The 20,525-nt window shown below is 46.2% G+C and overlaps 9 protein-coding genes across 9 annotated transcripts in view; 4 read left to right on the top strand and 5 right to left on the bottom strand.

Annotated features, from left to right (window-relative positions):
• The window catches only part of M431DRAFT_490197 (hypothetical protein), a gene marked incomplete at both ends in the record, with an annotated part of 4,936 nt that extends 1,329 nt beyond the window's left edge, over positions 1-3,607 (bottom strand). Inside the window, 4 exons of the mRNA XM_024916772.1 lie at positions 309-2,354; positions 2,408-2,706; positions 2,812-3,284; positions 3,506-3,607. Of these exons, the coding sequence (XP_024778259.1) occupies positions 309-2,354; positions 2,408-2,706; positions 2,812-3,284; positions 3,506-3,607 (2,920 nt within the window). The remainder of the gene's footprint in view (positions 1-308; positions 2,355-2,407; positions 2,707-2,811; positions 3,285-3,505) is intronic.
• Positions 3,608-4,819: 1,212 nt separating this feature from the next.
• On the top strand, positions 4,820-5,752 carry M431DRAFT_76610 (hypothetical protein; the record flags this gene model as incomplete). Its single annotated transcript, XM_024922481.1, has 2 exons — positions 4,820-4,901; positions 4,962-5,752. 2 exons carry the CDS (start codon positions 4,820-4,822, stop codon positions 5,750-5,752), a joined length of 873 nt encoding a protein of 290 aa, XP_024778258.1.
• Positions 5,753-6,457: 705 nt separating this feature from the next.
• M431DRAFT_105846 (hypothetical protein) lies at positions 6,458-8,367 on the top strand (the record flags this gene model as incomplete). Its single annotated transcript, XM_024911597.1, has 6 exons — positions 6,458-6,665; positions 6,717-6,831; positions 6,904-7,269; positions 7,325-7,376; positions 7,440-8,077; positions 8,143-8,367. The coding sequence occupies 6 exons, from the start codon at positions 6,458-6,460 to the stop codon at positions 8,300-8,302; spliced, it is 1,539 nt and encodes a 512-aa protein (XP_024778257.1). The 3' UTR covers positions 8,303-8,367.
• Positions 8,368-8,696: 329 nt separating this feature from the next.
• Positions 8,697-9,629, bottom strand: M431DRAFT_490194 (hypothetical protein; the record flags this gene model as incomplete). The annotated part of the gene is made up of 1 exon (XM_024916771.1): positions 8,697-9,629. One exon carries the CDS (start codon positions 9,627-9,629, stop codon positions 8,697-8,699), a length of 933 nt encoding a protein of 310 aa, XP_024778256.1.
• An 852-nt stretch (positions 9,630-10,481) lies between these two features.
• Positions 10,482-12,047, top strand: M431DRAFT_490193 (hypothetical protein; the record flags this gene model as incomplete). Its single annotated transcript, XM_024916770.1, has 3 exons — positions 10,482-10,508; positions 10,929-11,819; positions 11,862-12,047. 3 exons carry the CDS (start codon positions 10,482-10,484, stop codon positions 12,045-12,047), a joined length of 1,104 nt encoding a protein of 367 aa, XP_024778255.1.
• Positions 12,048-12,243: 196 nt separating this feature from the next.
• On the bottom strand, positions 12,244-12,794 carry M431DRAFT_477778 (hypothetical protein; the record flags this gene model as incomplete). Its single annotated transcript, XM_024915608.1, has 2 exons — positions 12,244-12,669; positions 12,735-12,794. 2 exons carry the CDS (start codon positions 12,792-12,794, stop codon positions 12,244-12,246), a joined length of 486 nt encoding a protein of 161 aa, XP_024778254.1.
• Positions 12,795-13,695: 901 nt separating this feature from the next.
• Positions 13,696-15,549, top strand: M431DRAFT_527303 (hypothetical protein). Its single transcript, XM_024920707.1, has 4 exons — positions 13,696-14,433; positions 14,491-14,585; positions 14,650-15,433; positions 15,494-15,549. The coding sequence occupies exons 1-3, from the start codon at positions 13,803-13,805 to the stop codon at positions 15,196-15,198; spliced, it is 1,275 nt and encodes a 424-aa protein (XP_024778253.1). The 5' UTR covers positions 13,696-13,802; the 3' UTR covers positions 15,199-15,433; positions 15,494-15,549.
• A 300-nt stretch (positions 15,550-15,849) lies between these two features.
• On the bottom strand, positions 15,850-17,703 carry M431DRAFT_133075 (hypothetical protein). Its single transcript, XM_024912496.1, has one exon. It carries the CDS (start codon positions 17,560-17,562, stop codon positions 16,003-16,005), a length of 1,560 nt encoding a protein of 519 aa, XP_024778252.1. The 5' UTR covers positions 17,563-17,703; the 3' UTR covers positions 15,850-16,002.
• A 585-nt stretch (positions 17,704-18,288) lies between these two features.
• M431DRAFT_503543 (hypothetical protein) lies at positions 18,289-19,940 on the bottom strand. Its single transcript, XM_024918320.1, has 2 exons — positions 19,509-19,940; positions 18,289-19,454 (listed from the first exon to the last, which is right to left on the bottom strand). Exons 1-2 carry the CDS (start codon positions 19,803-19,805, stop codon positions 18,516-18,518), a joined length of 1,236 nt encoding a protein of 411 aa, XP_024778251.1. The 5' UTR covers positions 19,806-19,940; the 3' UTR covers positions 18,289-18,515.
• Positions 19,941-20,525: the final 585 nt, after the last annotated feature.

Genomic DNA, 20,525 nt, shown 5'->3' with positions numbered 1-20,525 from the left:
ATTCTTAATAGCCCAGAACAGCGGTGTCTGACCATTATGATCCTTGCAGTTTAAGTCAACACCCGCTTGTGCAATCAGCAACTGAATGACAGCTTCATGATTATTCTTAACAGCCTCTAACAGCGGGGTCTCGCTACCATCAACGCTGCAATTTAGGTCAACGCTACCTTGCGTAAGTAGCACTTGAATAACAGCTTTATAGCCTTTCGTAGCAGCCCATGAGAACAGGCTGGTATCCTGTATATTCTCGCCATTATTGTCAAAATCTAAAATTCCATCATCATATGTCATCATTGATGGTGATGTACTGTTGAGCGCATCAAGCCTGGCAGTCAACCCTCGTAATGAAAGAAATGCGCAGATTAAAGTTTCATCACATTCATCTCGTAGATAAGAAAAGATGCCGACTTTTCGTCTGAAGGCGAAATCACGCTTGAATGTTCTTGAGCTGGTTTTATTCCGAAGATAAATTTCGCACAGTTCGGGAAGTGGCGATTCTGATGGTAAAGTTGCTGCTAACAACTTCAAGAATGTATAGACCACTTCACCGTTATTGATGGCAAGTGCCGCAAATATTGGGGTGCCATAACGCTCAATTCCGTCTTCTATATTAAAGAACGAGAATCTCCTGGGGTGGATGCCAATTAAGTTGACCAAGTTTCTTTCCGCAAGAATGTAGAGGAGGCTGACTGAATTCGTATATCGCCGAATTTGGTGTTGCTCAATGGCGTTGTGCAGAAGTACCCACTTTCCCAAAGGGAATTCAGCGAGGAAATGCTCCTGATCTATACCACTGTGCTGGGCACTGTCGGCATGTTGAAGAGAGTAAAGTACTGAATATTCAAGAAATGGGTAATTCGAACGTATTGTCTGTCGCAATTCTGCTGTCTCGGATGCTGGTGGTAGAGGATCTACTATACCAGCATCTTGAAGGGCCAAGTTGTTCAGCTGAGCCAAGCAACCATCCGTCAGAAGTTTGTGGCTGTTGCCCATGAAGTTACCTGAAACTTTGGACCATTGGGCTTCGTATTTATTTAACAAGAAATCTCTCACAGACTCGTGAATGAATTGAACTTCCGAAGCCTTGTTTCGAGTGACTTCGGCTAAGCCTTTGGAAGAACTTCTCACAAAAGTCTTTATCTCTTCGAGTTCAATGTCGTTTTGGTCCCAATAGCCTGAGCACTCTTTATCGTAACTGAGTTGGACCGCGAAATAGAGCTCTTGTGGCTTCAGTGGACGGTTTGCGAAGAGAATCCATGTAAGACAAAGATGTAACCTATCGAGGTTCTCGCCGTCTCTCGTGAGAATCATCTCAAACAAGTCGTTTAATTCTGGTGGAATTTGTTTCAACCGATCACGCATCTTTTTGATCGAAATAGAGGTATTGGGGTATTCCCGATTGAGAATATCAAGAACCAACACGACCCAGAGAAAAATATTGGAAGACCTGTTGAGAATCTCTGATCGTAGTGAGAGAGCTTGAGCCGATTTCCCTAGCCTGAGTTTGGACTTGATGTAATACTCAATATCCTCTATATGACCTGGCTCAGCTTCAAGGACAACCTCGATACCCTTTGCTATTATGATCGTCGGGTAATGTCGACTTGAAAAGCACACCTGCAATCGGACTTGAGATTCTTGTGCACTCTCGCATAGCTCTTCAAAGAAGCACACCATGTCTGCGACCTGATTCTTATTGCATTCATCTAGTGCATCGACAAATACTGTTAGCGACCGATTACCGAGTTTTCGTACGGCATGTGCAAGTGTCTGCTTTAATGCTTTCTCGTTCCATCCATTTCGTTGTATAACTTTGGCACCATCTCTCGTCATCCACTCTAAACCTTTTTGTGCGTCTGGCACCTTCTCAAAAAGCTGGTGAAGAAGTGAACGATAAAGTCCCATTGTTGACTTCTCTTCTGCCGTACCTCGCGCGAGGAAGAAGAATGACAGTATGATTTGTAACGAATCTCCCTTTGCATTGGTCTTAACCCTTTCGAAAAGGAACTTCATGAGAGTTGATTTCCCGGTGCCAGGATGACCTTTGATCCAGAGAAAGCCGCCATGAGCTGGCTGCTGTGATACGTCGTTCCAGGATATATATTCGTCCTTGTTGAGAAACCAGCAGCAGGTTTTTCCTTGAGCTGCCGTTAGGTTCATTAGGCGCTCGTCAATCTTGTCGAAATAGAGCTGTTTTATCAATGACTTCTTCACCTCGGTGTCCATCATTTCTATTGCAGGAGTTTCTTCCCCCTTAATGTAGCATTGGCGCTTCCTAAGTTCATGTTCAGAGTCAGAGTCTTCCTCATCGAGTTTGCGTTTAGGCGAGAGGTCCATTAAGGGCATTTGAACCACTACGACAAGAGGTTAGATTAAGTGAACACAAGACAACAATTGATGCACCCACTATCTTTTGGTCGTATCTCTGCCAGGACTGCTCTTGCGTACGCAGCAGCCATTGCAGCGGCATACGGCTGCCACTCATCATTCTTATGTTCGTCTCCGTAGTCACAAACCCCTCGGATAACACCGACAGGGATTTGGTCCATCGTCCCAGCCGCCTCCATCTCGAGGCCAATGATGTTATATTTGTCTCTCAGTTCGTTCCGCTTTTGAGCGTTCTTCATCAATTTGTCGCCCGAGCCTATTGGCCCGTACCACACACGAATGCGCATCGAATCTGGCCTTCGCTCCCGTAAAACAGGACTTATAACTCCGCTCTCATTAACCTGATATAGCGTGTCTCGGCCTTGTCCCGGATCGGCAAAAGTGCCAACGGGGTGTTCTTTGTGTTCAATTCTCTTGTAGTGCTGTAAGACATCGTTTGAATCGTTCGGCGCCCTAAGTTTGATACTGCCAATGGCTGACCTGACCACCGTTGCTGTTTTCGCCAGCGCATGGCCAGCACGCAAAAGCTGAAATCCATCTGTGCCAGTCTCTTTACCGAGGTCATAGTCTATTAGACCAGCACTGTCGCCCACTGGTAACCCCACGAGAACATCGCCGAGACGAATATCCAGTGGTGGATTTCGTGAGAGGTTTGGGAGGCCCGCTGCGATGCCAACCAACAAGCCGAACCAAAGATTTGGGAAGAACTTTTTAACCTGGGTCGCGAGAGCAGCAGCAGATCGTGTTCCGTATACTTCTCCGGCCGGCAGCGTCGCAATAATGATGTTGTGTCCACACGCATCTCCAGCCTGAAAGACATAATCATCTCTGGGTGTCAGAGGAAATCGGCCGTGGTGTCGATTATCCAACAGATGCAACGCAGCCTGTGCCTCGATCTCCAGCGGCGCAATCCATGCCACAGTATAAAGTCTGGGATCCAACTCCGCCATTAGACTGAACGACTATTGATTGGCGGTAATATTCATATTATGTATCGGCGATCGAGTAGAAATGTAAATGGTCTTTGGACTCGCGATCTTCGCCGTTTTGGGTTTCCGCTTCACTCGTTGAACTGGGTAGGCTTAAGTCTGAAGTCGGGGACAAGCTTCAGGCTTACGATTTTCGCGCCGCCGAGCTGCGATGAAAGAGAGAAGGTGAAAAGAATGGATGAAGCAATGATTGATGCAAAGGAGTAGTGAGGCTGATTATTCCAGTGCATGTATGCACTGCGCCCACCTCAGCCACTCGGAATGCCCAAAAGCCCAACCAAATCGAATCTCTTGATGATTGGTTGGGCATATGCGCCTATCCCTAGGCATCACGGCTGTATCATTCAGCGGCTTACACGTCGGATAGTATGCCAATATTCCTAAATAGCCAAATTTTTCTTTGCAAAGAGGTCAATATGTTCTTTTGGTGGACATTTGTGTCGAGGATTTATATGACGGAGCGATTCGCCAGTATGTGAACGCCAAGTACAAGGACGCCCAACGATCAAGAAAAATGGATGCCTAAAGCAGATGTATTCTATCAAGACTAGGACAATTGATCTTGGATGGTCAACATAGGTACTCAAGCAGAGTCAAAAGCACCTAGATGTAGAATATTAAAACAGTCATCTCAAGAGATCATTCGTACGCATGCTTTCTCTTCATTTATGCAAAGGGACGGTCGGGATTTACACCCTCTTTGTCACCCTGGAGGGGAGGCCCATGTTGAGTAACGGCCTCTATCAATAACCAACGTTGAACTAATTAGCAACATCCAATTGAGTGAGGATAGTTGTTTCATCTCTCCTCTTCATCACACAATGATCAGTTGGCAGTTCGCGTCTTCAGAATGGCTGCCTTGAGTAGCGAGAGTTCAAGGCCTATCAAATCCAAGCGCTTCACTAGCTGGTGACGTAACGCTGTTTCAAGCCAGGCCGCATTGAAGCCCAAACATGAGTTTCCAATATTTCATCCAGCATTGTCAAAATAACAGAGACAAGATATTTTACTCTTTCAAACATCACAAATCTTTGTCACATCAAAACAATGGCGATAATCAGCACCCCCGACGTCTCCGATGACGAGTTTGCAATGGTCAATTCGACCACCTCCGACAGCCCTGCTCCAGTCTCTTACCAGACTCCCAAGGTCATCAGCCGTCTCCAGCCAAACCAACATCCTTCGAAAACAAATTCAGACAGTGCCGGCGATGCTGTTACCGAAAAGTCTTCTGCATCTCGCATTGATGGTTCCATTTTCGACTCACAGACAAAGGACGGCAGCCACACAGGGTTTTTCCAAGACAATGTTACAGGTTTGAAGAACAGCGTAAAATCGCTGTACAAGAAGTTCACCGGCAAAGATATCTTGATCGCTGTCATGGGGTACAGCCATGTCCGACTCCCATCTGTCAATTACATGGCTTACACTTTAATTTTAGGATGACAGGATCCGGAAAGACGACATTCATTGCCAATGCGACCGGGCGGACAGACCTAAAGATTGGTCATAATCTTACTTCATGTATGATCATCATACGGCTCAGCATCCTTTCAAACTTGGCTAACTAATTGTCACCAAAAGGCACACAAGAGATACAAATCATCGAGACTGTACTCGACGGCCGTACGGTCCGCTTTGTTGATACCCCGGGCTTCTCCGACACATATCTCTCGGATACCGAGGTCCTGGAAATGATCGCAGACTACCTATCGGCAGGGTACTCAAAGGAAATGCGCCTCTCGGGCATAATATATCTTCATCCGATCTCAGATAACCGTGTTACCCACCATGCGACTAAAAATCTCGACATGTTTCGAAAACTAACTGGGGAGAAGAACCTCAAGAATGTAATACTGGCAACCAGCATGTGGGACAAGGTTACCCCAGAGGAAGGCTTAAATCGCGAGTTGGAGCTCAAGAACAAATTCTGGAGCATATTCATAGCATTCGGCGCACAGTACTGTCGACAAAATACGTCGGCCAAGTCCGCTAAACAAATCGCATCCATGCTCATGGACAACGAGCCTTTTTACCTTGAGCTACAGGAGGAGATGGGAAAAGACAACAAGGCTCTCAAAGACACAGCAGCTGGGAGGGAGATTATGAGCCAACTCTCACTACTCAAGGAACAACAACAAAGAGAGCTTACTGAGATGAAGGAGATGCTTCTGCGGACCGCCGCTGAAGAGAACAAGGCTGCTTTGGCTGCACTCGAGGAGCACTATAAGAAGATGATGTACGGCATGGAAAAGACTATATCAGACGAGCGGCGGATGAACGAAGAGGCGGCCAGGTCAAGTGACGAGAAGATCAAGGAATTGACGGAGAGAATCCACAAGCTCGAGAAGAAAGGCTCATGTGTTGTCATGTAATTTATACGGACGAGGTCTATAGTATTGGCACCTGATATTTCGCCACAGTTGCATCAAAATTATAAAAAAAGCTCGTTTATATATGCTACCCACTTTCTTTTGTATCACCAAGTAGATTTCTGAAGCGTGCAAGCGCATCCTCTCGATACAGCGTAATGTCGTCCACCAGAAAGCCAAAGCGGTGCGTACTTAGGTATAGATGTTCTAGACAGTGCCGTCGCAGACTCCCTTGAGTTACACTAAGTCTCAACGCTTGCAACACATTCCACGACGGAATTTATACCACTATATGGGCCGTCGTTCTAGGGAGTTGGGTTGGTGCAATACTTCCTCATCCTTGTTGTAAGCGCCCTGCTACTCATGGGAGAAGACTACAGCAGATATATTCGGTACGTTAATGTACATATTTGGAATATTTAGTATCTGATCCATCTACCTTTATATTTGTTGAGTTGTCATGTGGATCTGTGTGACCACTCTCCTGGGCCAAGCCCACTTTCTGTTTGCTACTCTATGCAGCCAGCCTTTCCCTCCTACATAGACACAGAGAGTTTTGCACCTTTCAGCTTGTCAATATTTAAGCAGTTGCACCGGGCTTACCACTGCCACTATTATCCAAACTACCTTGCCGCCCATCACCCTCTACAACCACTTTCAGCCCTCAATTGACAGAGGATGTATCTTTTACTTGAAATCATCAATCGAATGACGATATTGCAGAGTACCGTCCTTACCTTTGGCCTCTGGGCCCTATATAAGTTTCTACAAGCAATCTACAACATAACCTTACACCCTCTTGCAGGTTTTCCTGGACCAGTATTGGCAGGTGCTTCATACTGGTATGAAGGCTACTTCGACTTGATCCTATGGGGTAGATATACCAGCGAAATAGCACGCATGCATGAGAAATACGGTAGCCTCGAACTGTCATGATGCTTGATGGATCCAAGCTAAAATCAGCCAGGTCCTATTGTGCGAATTAATCCTGATGAGCTTCATTGCAGCGACCCTCATTATATAGATGAGATATTTGCTATCGGAACTAGGAAAAGGAACAAACCAGCACATCAGTTGAGATCGTTAGGAGGGTATGTTTTCACCAATTTCCCATGAAAATGTCTGAGTTTGTCAATTGCTGATATACACTCTAGCGCCACATTCTCAACCTTTGGCACTGCAGATCATAATCTTCATAAAATACGACGAGCTTCTTTGACCAAGTTCTTCTCAAAACTTCGAATAACCAAATTAGAGCCAGAAGTTCACAAAGCTGTTCATCTTCTTTGTGAGAAGCTGCTTGGATTTGCGGATAAGAAAGAGCCATTTGACCTGACCTCGGCATATAGCTGCTTCACTTCTGATGTTATAGCTAAATACTGTTTCGGTGAAAACTTAGGATTTCTTCAACAAGATGGCATTGAGCCCAATTTCAGGAGGGCCATTTACTCAGTTCTCAACACAACCTACGTCTTTAGATTTATCCCTTGGGTCAAGCCACTGGCACTGACGGTTCCATAGTAAGGAAAGCTTGCGCTCAATGACTGGTGCCCTTTGCTGATTTTCTTGGTACAGTATAGCCAAATACCTTTCTGAAGATGTAAGAATGCTTGCAGAGACATTGAATGTATGTGGATCCTATTTACAAGAACGATTAGATCATGGATGCATATTAACACAGCAACTTCAGATCACCATACCAAAATGGATCAAAGAGACCAAAGTCGAGATGGACACTGGAATTATCAGAGAACAAGAGACGATATTTGCCTCTTTGTTTCAGTCAAATCTTCCAGATGAAGAAAAAACAGTCGCGCGCTTCGCCGGGGAGACTGCGGCGCTTTTCGGCGCAGGCACTGAGACAACAAGCTGGACGTTGGCGGTTATAACTTACTATCTTCTGACACGGCCTAAAATTCTCAAAAAACTTACCGAAGAGCTTCGAACTATTGTTAAGGATCCCAAATCACTTCCACCTTGGTCAACACTCGAAAAGTTGCCCTACCTAAACGCTGTGATGACCGAAGGACTGCGACTCTCTTATGGTGTGTCTGCTCGTACTGCACGAATCGCGACAGAAGAGGATCTTGTGTACCACGGCATGTGGACTCCAAAGGGTTCCAAAGCTTCTGGAACCCTGGACTATGTGATACCTCGGGGAATGGCAATTGGCATGATATCTGTCATTATGCATCATGATGAAGACATCTTTCCGGATTCACATAGCTTTATACCAGAAAGATGGCTCGTAAAAGGTAAACAAAGAAGAGATATGGAGCGTTCACTCTTCGTATTCGGCAAAGGAAGCCGGCAGTGCTTAGGAATGAAGTGAGAACCCTGAGTCCCTGACATCCGAACGTTACTATACACAGTTATTAACTTCATTCTCATAGTCTGGCGTATTGCGAGTTATACCTCGCTCTTACGGCACTCATATTCCAGGTATACCCACACATGCAACTCTATGAAACCACAGTCAAAGATGTCACGTATGACCATGATTTGTTGGTTCCAGTGGCAAAGGGTAATGGGGTAAAAGTTGTCATTACGTGAATGGGACGTGAATGGGTATCATAGAAGAGAGCGGAGGAGGAAATAAAATGGCAAGACGATACTTGGGCCTGAAGTCATTAAGATAGTGCAACTGGATCATTTTGGCTTTCGGAATTTGTTAAATATGGTTCTCTGTCTATCCTGCTTTGATGTAATCTCAACAGTCGCCTAAATAGTTGTTCAGATAGGAAGATATTCAAGCTGACGCTGCGTTGATCTAAATAGCCCTTGAGTAAACCCTTTTCCAGAATTCAGATGGTTAATTTTTGGTTTATTAAATAATCCGATAAATCATGCTTATTCAAGAAGGATTTAGTTGCCACTGCTTGACACCAGCCTGGGTAGAATAATGCAATGTAAGATAAGTAATGACATAAATTCCTATTTTCTTTTCTTACTGAGTGAGCGCATTTGCGTAAAACTCAACTAGCTTTGGCGCTGACTCTGTTAAATCATCGTACAAATCGAAGTGATTCTTTCCTTTGACAATGAACAATTCCTTGGGATCCTTTGCCCCCTCCACCGCCGTCTTGCTATAGTGCAGAGTTTCAGCCTCACTACCAGCAATCATTAACAAGGGCCGTGGTGAGATGAGATGCTGATAATTAAACGAGTCGTAGCCAATCATTAAATCGTAGCTCGATGGAGGAACCCTCTGATCGGATCGAGCATGGTTGCCGCGCTTTGTGCCATAGTATGAGGCAGCTGACTTAAAGAACGAAGGCGCATTTTCTGGCACTGCAGATGCTTCAGTTTCAAACATACGAGGTGCTTGAGCTTTGGTATCGTTGGCATGGGCAGTGCGCCAGTCTCCCGCGGCCTTGAGAGCGCCAGCGATGGCTTCAGGTGACTCTTTATTGTTACTTTCGTACAGACCACCATTGCGTGTCATCAAACCTACACAGGCAGCGCTGACTGTTCCAAGAGCCTTGATGCGAATGTCAGATTGTGCAGCATACGAGGTATATCCACCTGATGCGCAGATTCCTAGGACACCGATTCTCTCGGGGTCGACTTTGCCCTTCAAAGTAGTCAAGTACGTAACCGCAGCCTTATTATCCTCAACGCGTTGGTGGGGATCTTCTAGCCCACGGGGTTCGCCGCTGCTTTCACCCTGATAGCCAGCATCAAATGTCAAGGCGTAGAATCCCGCTGAGGATAGAGCTCGGGCATAGTCCGCTGAAGTCTGTTCTTTGACTCCCGTCATGGGATGGCTCACCACAATGGCAGCGCCTTTGCGGTTGGGGGATCCATCAGCTGGCTTATAGAGCTCTCCGCTGATGGTAAGCATGAATGATGGAAACTTGATCTTAATTGGTGAAGACATGGTGAAAAGTGGTTGGTCAATTGATAGGGTATTAATTGTAAAGGGTCGGATTTGCTAATAATGATGAGCAGTGGATGTAACTTACCGTTCGTTCATCTTAAATAGTTTGCCTATACGGGGTTATCGGGACGGGGGCGGCAAAGGGTTTCTTGGAGTTGGAGTTATTGTTCGCCCGAAAAGCGCAGATAACTTTCGGCCGGAGATATGCGAAATAAATTTCATAAGGGCGTTTGGAAAGGTTAGTCTTCGGCCGACAACTTTTCGGCACTTATAAGCTATAAGTTTCGGCTGAGAATCTTGGGGGTTTTCTAGTTAAAAAGAAATCTCGGCCGACAGCTTTTCGGTATCTGTAGCTTCACATTTCGGTCGAGAACTCTGGGGTTTTCGGTAATCAACACGTCACGAATCTCGTTTAACTCCGCGTGAATATCCCGGCAGTGATACTACGTATCTACTTTCCAGAATACTTCCTCTTTATTTGAACTAAAATTGTAGTCCAGAGAAAGGGAACCTGTTGATCTACAGTTGGTAGTTGAACGACTAAACTAAGAAGGCTTGCCTCCAAAAGGATTGCATTGGGGTGTTTTCAAATCAACCTTCTCAAAATCAGAAGCAGTTATCAGTATATATGCAGTTGTCACAATTGTCTTTCAGCTTCTTTGCCATTGCTGGCCACATATCTCCAACGTCAGCTTCTTGGGTGCTCTATTTTTTACTAAGATTGATACGGATAGACCCTAATAGGGAGGGGGCATGACAGAGGAAAGCTTGCTATGCAAATATACAAAACTTAGCGAAGATCAGAGTCAATGAGATGATAAATGGCGGAAATTAATCACCTGTTAACCTTCCATGGCCTCGGAGTTTCCGGGTTTAATGGTCAATAGGGCACGTTGTTGTCGCGGAGTTTGATGTTATTGAGTCATTGAAATATTATGATATTCGAGAATTGTCGGAGCGGGACCACTCATGGTTACGGTTTCCTCTTTCTAGTCAAGACCAGACCACCAAAGCTCATTATCAACAATGGATTGGACGGAGTATAGCATAGCCCGAACATGTTAGTTTCACTAACGCAGAGTCGAGTACATGAGTAATAATATACTCTGAAAATTCCAGGTCCACTAAAACAGGAGGCCGGGTAATTGAAACTGTTCTGTTGCACCCCATGAATATAAATTGTTTGTGTGCCCCCTCTCTCCATTGGTTTATCCTGAACAGTTCCAACCATATTCATTAACCATCTCAAAAGACAATCTTCAGTTATCAACATGGCACAAGTTTACGCCCCCGCTCCAGAGCCAAAAACCGAGCTTGGGGGGTATCCTCTCTTCTACGGCTGGCATCCGCGTGTCTCCTCTCCAACTAGGAGCAATGTCGATTGGTAATGCGTGGTGTAGCTTTATGGGCTCGACAGATAAAGAGCAATCTTTTAAGCTTCTTGATTATTTCTTTGAAGCCGGCGGCAACTTTATTGACACTGCAAATTGCTACCAAGATGATGAATCCGAGACATGGATCGGCGAGTGGATGTCGGCACGACAAAATCGTGACCAGGTGGTTATTGCTACGAAATATACTACCGATTATAAGTCATATGCTCTTGGCAAAGGGAGGACACCGAATTCCTCTGGCAATTCGCGACGAAGTATGCACATGAGTGTCCGCGATTCACTCCTCAAGCTGCAAACCGATTGGATCGATATCCTCTACGTCCATTGGTGGGACTTTACCTCCTCCATCAAAGAAATCATGGATAGCCTGCACATTCTCGTTGAGCAAGGCAAAGTCCTCTATTTAGGAGTGTCGGACACCCCTGCCTGGATCGTCAGTGCGGCCAACGAGTATGCGGCTGCGTTTGGCAAGACGCCGTTTAGCATTTATCAGGGCCGTTGGAATATTTTGTTGCGTGACTTTGAAAGGGAAATTATTCCAATGGCCCGTCACTACGGAATGGCTCTTGCACCATGGGATGTTCTTGGCGGAGGCAAGTTCCAAACGAGGAAGGCTTTGGAAGAGCGTGCGAAAAGGGGTGAAGGACTACGCTCTACACGCGACAATGAGCAAAGTGAAGACGAGAGGAAATTCAGCGAGGCGCTGGAGAAGGTTGCCAGAGAACATGGCATCGAGTCCATCACGGCAATTGCTCTCGCTTATGTACGAGCAAAAGCGACCCGTGTGTTTCCTATGGTTGGCGGCCGCAAGATTGAGCATCTTAAAAAAAACATTTAGGCTTTAAGCATCAAGCTGTCGCAGGAGCAGGTAGATTACCTGGAAAGCGTGAAGCCCTTCGAAATTGGATTCCCCAACAACTTCGTCGGGCCCGATCCTCATGTCACGGGTCATTTCACAGGGCTCGCTGCAGCAAGCGCAGCTCTTGCGGTTGAACAATCACCCAAACCAACGGGCCTTGCATGAGCAGGTTGTTATCGAATCGATACAGGAGGACCATTGCTCGGAGGGAGGTTTATGAAGGAGGCAAAATTGGCAGACTCTAGCAGCACACAAGTGGCACAGGCATATCGAGAGATAGGGGTTAATCGTGTATTACATGAAGCTTCAATCAGGTAGAGCAGTAGGGCACCACTTCGAAGCCTCGCATCGTCGTCCGAATTTAATGAAGCTGGCATGGCAGCTTCAAAGATATCGAGTGGGAAGAGGATGTATTAGGCGGCATTATCGAGTCGACAAAGCTTCCTATTGCTTCAGCAGTCTCTTGGGATATTCCGCAGATCATCTCCAGTAGTTGGTAGATTTTGTCAATAGTTTCATTTCCCCCGAGGATCACGGCCTCTTCCAAAGACACAATAATTTCTGCAAGCGACCGCGGATCCTGAATGCCTAATAGGGATTTCACCTCGTCAAAAACTGCCTCCGCATTACCCAAACCATCAGTCAAGATAGGGTTGAGGATGCCATCAGTCACGACAGCGCCGATGATCCCTTTAACACCCGCATCATGGGATGTCAGATAAATTCCGGTCGCGTCTTTTACAATAGCTAGGAGATCATCGAGAATTCCGTTATTATCCCTATGGATCTGATAGAATTGTAAGCATTGATTCGATTGTATTTATTCACTCATGTGGTATGATTTGTACTCACAACCGGGAGGGCAGTGCCCAAACTGATAAATAGAATAGAAGTCAAATAAAACGGCTTCATTTTGGCTTCTATATAAAGCGGATGGATATTCACAATCGTGCTTGTCTCTTTACGACGTAGATGTGGTTATGTTCTCACGAGTAGCCAGAATTATGGCATACTCACCAGAGGAATTACAGCATTTTATATTCAGAATGGCGATTACCTTAGATCTCTAGTGATTACTCCTTCTACTACACTGAGCAATTCAAGTTTAAGACATTTACTCTGGTGATTCCATTTTGAGACAAATCTGGCCTAATGAGGAGTGATGTTGCAAGGGGCTATACAATTGAAATGTCATCTGAGATATCTGGGCTCGCGGTAGATCATTAGCTGAAGGAGAAGGTCGGCGATATCTTGAAAATCTCGACGAGGCTGTGGCGATCGGTGCTGAAAATGACGATTTGCACATCTATTCCCTGTCCCGCGTATCACCCGCTATTCACTCATTCCGTTTCGGGGTCTGGATTCAATTCGTATACTGGATCAGCTCGTCTATCGCTTCGACCAAGGTGAAGGAAGCTTCATACGAGGCTCCTACTCTGTAGCTCTTATATCTTTTTCTTTAGCCTCCTTGATGAGCCGCACTGGCCTAATTGTTGAACTTTGGATACTCATCGGAATTTTCCAACCACCTTTTCGAGGATTTATGATCGAAAGAGGTTATAAATTTCACATATGAATTCTAGTATAGAGCTTGATAACCCTTAGAATCTGGACCCATCCCCCCCTTGTGCATGGACGTCCAAAAGTGAGGCGACGGCTGCTGACTATGCATGAATCCTTTGCTAGAAGAGATGATTGGATGGGTTTTGGTGTTACACAAAGTTTCAAGGTTACACACAGGTTCGAGATCATGCCACAAAGGCTGCCTGCCCGCCCTTTGTTCCATTGGTCAACATCTGCCAGTGATCACTGCGGGGTATCAACCTCAGATAAAAGCAACCTGAAGAGCTGTTGGCATCCTTGAGGCACCTTAAAAAAAAATATCATCATAAGCGACAACATCACATATTTGCTGCAAGGATGACTTCCATCACAAAGCTCCCCTGTGAGGTCATGACCTCAGTCATGCGAGAGCTAGGCAATATACGCTTCCTTCTGCCCTGTCTTCTCACCTGCCGCTATTTCTACGCGTGCTTCAAAGCAGATCTGAACCTTGCGGCCGACATCTTGGAGCAGCAACTCACCCCGGCTCTCGTGCCTTATGCAATCGCCGTGTTGGAAGCATCGCAACTCAATCCACGAACTGGACCTTTAGTCCTGGAGCTGCTCAAAACGTTCATCAAGGAACCGTCCAAGCTGAGAAGCCAGCTCAGAACGCTACCAGTCCCTCTCCTTGTGAAAATGGGCAAATTGCATGACCCAATCCAGAGTTTGGCGACTCAATTTGCTGACCACGCATGGGCTCATATCATCAATGACCAAGGATCACAGACGGATCGTAACATCTGCCTGTCACCGACGGAAAATTATCGCTTTTGCCGAGCTTTCTACAAATTCGAACTGTTTTGCAACCTCTTCCGCAGCACCATGCCGACTGGTTTCGTATCGGTCAGTGATGAAGAGAGAAGGTGGTTCTTTGCACAATACGCGCCATGGGAAAATGAACAGCTAGCCAGCGTTCATGACTTTCTCGAGCTCAAGTTTTCCGAAGGCAAGTTGCTGCGAGTCTCCGAGAAAAAAAATTTACATTCCTAATTCTTATTATAAGCTTCATATGACGTTCTTGCTCACGACATCGAGTTTGGCACGTTGGGAATCGACTATCTCACGGCTGGTGGCGATAATGGCTGGAGGCAGGTCTGGGTAAGTCGCAATCTACGCCAGTTTTCCCCCGTCATTACAGTTTCTCACGTATAAAACATCGCAGCTATCCCAAGGCATTGATTTCATCTACCGAATGATGAATGAGACCTCATACGATGCAAAAAGGGCACTATTAAAGTCTTCGTATGGTACCAGTAGCGCGTATCTCTATGATGCGCTCACATCCATACCCGAAGTTGACTTGAATGACGATACCCCACTCGCCGACTACACCGATGAAGATCTAGAGACCATGTTTCCAACTTCCGATGATGAAGACACCGACAAGGGTCCAGTTAAAGCGTTCCGAGTGGCCTACAGCAACTTGCCCCGTAGCATGTGGGCCATGCTCACAAAAAACTCTGGACTGAGGGAGCGGGCCTACGTGTTTTGGAGTTTGAATCGTCTCGAGAGATATGATCTATTGGAGCTCTTTAAAAATGCTCCAAAAGACTCTGAGCTTTTGAGAGCTGTGAATGGCTGGGGTGATATGTTCAAGTCGTTTGAAGAGCGTTCAAAGATCAAGCAGAGGGGTGGCTCGGGTTACTGGAGCAAAGACGACGAAAGCAGGATTGTGTGGCCGGCGAGGCAAGCTGGGGGATGTTTGAGGTAGGGATATATGAGGTTCATATTTTGAAGGCATACAGCTAAAGGAGCCAAGTATGAGCTTTTGGCAAAAAAGGGTCAACCTATTTTAAGCGTCTATTTCATATCTTAGCCAGAATGTAGTCAGTACGACTTTCATATCCATATCTTAGTCCAGCAGAGAGCATATAGATCCAGAGCATCTAAAGCAGTCTTCTCAAAGCATCATTTTGAGCGGTGAATAATACGACGACGGCAACCCTATCTTAGTAGCGTTAATGTAGATATACCACGCAAAATCTCTTGCTCTCCAGTATTTACATACAATTATATACGAGTATTTGCACGGCACTTACTGACCTTCTATTCAGCGCCGTATATTGCCGCAAAGTGCTCCCTTACACCGATGTACCCGCGTACAACCAAAACATCCTAGCCTCCATCTCCAAAGGTGAAACAAAGTTACCCAAGACATGGTACATGGCCATGAGGTTTAAGTCGTTGTTGGATGAGTTGTACGGCCTGAGGGTAGCCAAGTATCAGCTTCTCCTACGTTGGAGCGATGATGCCGGTGTGGTGTGGTGTGATGGTAGAAATCTCGCGATGGGTAGATTCCATTGTTCGGTAGATTGCACCGTTGTGGGCGTCCTTGTTCATACATCCTAAACGATCCCTTTTGTGCCTAAGTTTTGAACGTAAATGTTGCAGACATGTCCAGTGTAGCTTGTGAATGACTGCAATCCTATCTCCTCCAATCTCGGTCAAGGTTCATTGCGTACGAGTTCGTCAATCGTAAGAGCTTTGCCAATCGTAAAAGCTGGGCACATTCTTCTCAACCCTGTGCCCAGTTTTTCTCGCCATCACCGCCATTCGTAAGATGTCCTGAAAATTCTCTGACTGATTGAAAAAGTCGGTCTCCAAACTTTGCCATCAGGAATGATTGCACCTCTGGATTTCCGCCAGTTACGAATAATCCGCTTGAGCTACCCATGACCTTCAGTCCATGAAGGCTCGTCGCCCGAGACAATGCGACATATACCTGACCCTCTTCAAAGGCATGTGACAAGTCAACAATTACACGATCCAGCGTCATGCCTTGGCTTCTGTGAACGCTCATAGCCCAGCCTGGTAGAAGAGGAATTTGTGTTCGATGTAGCAGTGAATACGGCTCTTTGTCGCCAACAGAGTTAACAACACACGAGGGGTAAATGACACGCTTCACCCCATTGTGGAAGAGCACTCGAGGCCAAGCCTTTGCTAACCGTGGATCCCCTTGCTGTTGTTCCATGAACTGCTGTATCTGCTTCTCTCTAAGCTTTGCGTGGTCGCCGATGATGCGCTGATCAGAAGGAATGTATTCGGTATCCTTGCCCCTGTGTACTTTGGGAAGATTCATAGAGCTAAACCTTTCAAAGCCGCATATGATACCCTGGCTTCCGTTGACCAACCCTCCCTTTATATCGAGGTTTATCTGCAGTATCACGAGCATGCCCCCGCGCAGCGTGACATGAGGCTCCAGGCGTTGATCTCTGCACGCCACTAATGTTCCATCAGACAGACGATCATGATACTGAGGTAGCTGCGTATGCACCTCTTGCCTCGCAATAAACCCATCCAGAGCGTGGTATTCGAGCTTTGGCGTCTTCAGTCTATTGAAGTTTTCTCGGTTCACCATGGCAACCTCGTTTCTCGTGCACAGGAGTTTTGTGGCTTTTTGGACATCGCAAGGATGATTCATCAGTGTTTCGGTTTCTTGGGGTAGAAAGGGAATCCCAAGACGACATTTCTGAAGCATCCTGATAAAGTATTCGTCTTTCTGGCGATGAATCTCTTGCAAATTGACGTGAACGAAATCGGCTTCCTCCCAAGCTGTACTCCTAAAGGCCCATTTGTGTGTCTCTAGAAACGGCCCATGGCTGTCGGGGCAGTTGAACTCGGCTCCGTCGTCGTCGGCAATCATCTCTTGTCCACAGTGCATGCAGAACTCGAACGGCTTCACCGGGGGTAGCTGGCAGAAATCTCCTGTGACGATGACCTGTCTTCCCCCGAAGGCGGGAATGGTTTTCGCAACGGCGAAAGCATCCCTCCTGGGTCCGGGGGGTCTCGAGTCTCTCTCTTTCCGCCAGTCCTTCCAGGCAATCACGGCCTTCATGCAGATATTCATGCGTTCCAGATGATGATTCTCCACCATACTAATCTCATCGATGATGAGCACATCCGTGTCCTTCAACCGTTTCTCAATGTGCTTTCGGAATCCCTTGTTCAGAAGTGTATCGATGTCGAGTTTGTGATAGTCTGGCGTCCAACCCATGTATGACCAAGTCGACATGCCGCCGACCTGGAGCGCTGCCCGGCCTGTTGGTGCAACGACATGAACATTCTTCCCCATCATGTGCAGCAGGTTGATGGCGGCCTTGAGAACGGTAGACTTGCCGCACCCTGCCGAGCCCGTAAAGAAGACATTTCTCCCCGTTAGAATGAGTTCAATCAGGTCCTGCTGCTCCTTGCACAAAACGGGTCTGTCGGATGAAGGGATTGCGTTGGCGATGCTTGAAGGAGGCTCTTCAAAGTCTGGTGTTGATCCGAGTGTTGACTCGGGTGTCTGACCCGTCAAATCTATCAACGCAACCTCATTCATGTTGGTAATGCTCCCTCGTTATCTGAATCCTTCCGCTCAGGCTCAGAATCGGTGTGCGACGCGATTTAGCTGGAGTTACTCTATGCCAAACGGACTAATGCAGGGTTATGTAATCGCGATAAGCAAACAAAAGTCGCCGTTTGGCTATCGATGTTGTTAATTCACTGCCTGGTATTGTCTCTCATGAATTTGATCTGTCTATGAGACAACTGGAAATCTCGGGGCTGTCAAGAGGACGGTTGATTCTTTACGCAAGGCGCCTGGTGGTTTGACCATCCAGCCTTCTACAGACTGGAACTTTACTAGCCTAGCGTCGTTCAACCAACACCGCCAACCCGATGAAACAAATCCCACTATTGCAAAGAATGGTTTGCTTTGAAGTCTCCTATTCTTCTATTTCTGAAATATTGCAGAACTACTCGCCTGTTTCTTTTGGTACCAACTGAATTGGTTAGAGTGTTCAATGCTACTAATTCGCTTTGTCCTGCATCTGTATCTCAGTACATGTGCCTACCCTATGGAATTGTCAAATCATCAATAGGTATTAGCTTTTAACAACATGAGACAGTAATTGTGCTCATAAATTGCGGCTTTTAGAGGTCTGGCTGCCCCCGTTCATTGTTCTCGCAGTGTAGCCACGGTTGGACGAATTCTGAACACCACATTTTACAAGATATTGTCTTCTATCACTAACGAGGAGCATCTAATTAACGTATGACAGCAGCATAGATTCGCATCCCTGTATCAGCCCGTAGCATCGTCTCTGTTTCTGCCGCAATGAAAAAGATAAACCCGGTTTTGACAGCGAGCTCTTTCCCGTCCCCTCGAATGGTACCCTCCCCAGAAACCGCGATGGCTACAGTCGGGCCCTTGTGGTTCCAAATGAGTTCCTCCGTGCCAGCCGTCATCTCAATTCGGATCATGTCGAATTCGCTAATGGGAGGTTGATACACCAGAGTATGCCCACTGGCCCCATCCTTGCTTGGATTTGCTGGTAATCTGAGATTATCCACGCGAGTACTTGAATCGATTTTCAGAGTCTCAGAAAAGAGATCAATATTGTCGCGATCTGCAACGGGGCAAAGTCCACCACTGAGCATATTGTTAGAACGAGCCATGCACTCCACAATGTCCCCGGAAAGGTAACAATGAACACCGTCAGCCGGGATAAAGATTGCTTCACCGGGCTCCAAGACAAGATAATTCATGCACAAGATGGCAATCAGTAAGCCTGGATCTGTGGCGGAGTATTGGGATTGCAAGCGCCGAATCAACTCAAACATGGAGCTTGGGTAGCCGAGTTTCTCAATGTCCTCCTGAGACTGTCGTTTCAAATCCTCTTCAATATTTTGAACAGTTTGTTCGTCTGCTTTCAATATCCCGCGTACAACGCTTCGAAGAGTTTCCTCATTCCAAGAGTGTGATCCTTCAGGTATAAAGCGCCGCAGACTTGGGATATTGAATATCGCAGAAATTTGGCCCAGATCCCTCCAGCCAGCAAACAGTTCGAATTGCGACAGTGCCACCGCAATTTCTGGCTTGTGATTGGAGTCTGAGAACTTTTCGGGGTCTTTCTCATGAAGTTTAGCCGCAAGTGATTTATTTGGATGGATTTGCAGTGGCAGAGCTTTGCCTATCGAGAGGATCTGTGATGTTTAGGTTAGATCATGACTGTTGCCAGGGGACAAAATCCGGCATGCCTTTGGAAGAAATGGAAGATTATTCCCGAAATTCTCAATCGAGTATGCGCCAAGTAGTTTTTCTTTGTGTTCTTTTAATATTTCGGCAAGCGTTTGGCCGGTTTCCAAGTCTCTGCCAGGAAAGTCCGGATAGTCGCCAAACCACATCTCGGAGTAATATTCATCGTCATTTATAACGAAGTCAGTTCCGGGTGTCTTTTCGCAGAGCCTCGCTGCGAGTGAGTCGCGTCCTTTCTTTCCCCATGGATAATTATTGCAAGTTCCGCTTAATTGAAACAGTCGTGATTGACTCGCCATGTTGATTACTCCACTTAATCCAGGCGTATATAGTTGTGCTCAGATAATGATCGATAGAAAGTAGAAGAGTTCAAATAGGAATTTTGTATAAGACAAATGCCAATTCGGAGTACATGTGGCAGTTTTAGAGTTTTTGGTCGAAATGGCATGTTCTTTTATACAAATGCGAAGATGCGTCACTTTGACTGGGTCACGGTGAGATTGCAACATCATGATTACCTCACGACTGGATGCACGCCACAATTATAGGTGGATGCGGGACCACTATCTATCTGACTCTGATAAGTAGCAGCTTGTTTACAAATTATGGACTTGGCGAACATGTATATTTAATGAAATAGTGCAGATTAACCTGTTAATTCCATCTGATTGCGTAGCTCCATTGCAGAGTGACAAAAGAAAACTGGGCCATGGGAGATCATCTTGCTGCAGGTGTAGTAAAGCAAACTAAGTCATTCGGATGGAAACAAATTTTGCTTGTGATAGCCGAGGCCTATAGCGAGATGGATCAGCCTTATGGCAGCCTGGAAAGGATTATTACCGTCGCTGTCCAATTTTCATATAATTTGCCCCAAAGCGTGAGAAACGCCCAGTAGACTTTTGCGGCGCCCTTGGCCATGGCCATTCGCACCTTTCCCACTCACTAAATACATGCAATTGCCCACTCAACCAAGTATCAACCAGGGCATAAAATTGCATGCCATGATATGTTATTGTTAA

This window comes from Trichoderma harzianum (genome assembly GCF_003025095.1).
Source record: "Trichoderma harzianum CBS 226.95 unplaced genomic scaffold M431scaffold_2, whole genome shotgun sequence".
Classification (NCBI taxonomy): Eukaryota; Fungi; Ascomycota; class Sordariomycetes; order Hypocreales; family Hypocreaceae; genus Trichoderma; species Trichoderma harzianum.
This window is presented reverse-complemented; position numbering and strand designations above follow the sequence as displayed.

What these genes read in the sequence shown, in the direction of transcription:
- M431DRAFT_527303 (XM_024920707.1), top strand. Translation starts at nt 13,803, where the DNA reads ATGACTTCCATCACAAAGCTCCCCTGTGAGGTCATGACCTCAGTCATG. An exon ending in CGAGCTCAAGTTTTCCGAAG is followed by an intron (nt 14,434 to 14,490) that starts GCAAGTTGCTGC and finishes TCTTATTATAAG; the next exon opens with CTTCATATGACGTTCTTGCT. An exon ending in ATGGCTGGAGGCAGGTCTGG is followed by an intron (nt 14,586 to 14,649) that starts GTAAGTCGCAAT and finishes AAAACATCGCAG; the next exon opens with CTATCCCAAGGCATTGATTT.
- M431DRAFT_503543 (XM_024918320.1), bottom strand. Translation starts at nt 19,805, where the DNA reads ATGGCGAGTCAATCACGACTGTTTCAATTAAGCGGAACTTGCAATAAT. An exon ending in ATCTTCCATTTCTTCCAAAG is followed by an intron (nt 19,455 to 19,508) that starts GCATGCCGGATT and finishes TAAACATCACAG; the next exon opens with ATCCTCTCGATAGGCAAAGC.
- M431DRAFT_133075 (XM_024912496.1), bottom strand. Translation starts at nt 17,562, where the DNA reads ATGATGGGGAAGAATGTTCATGTCGTTGCACCAACAGGCCGGGCAGCG.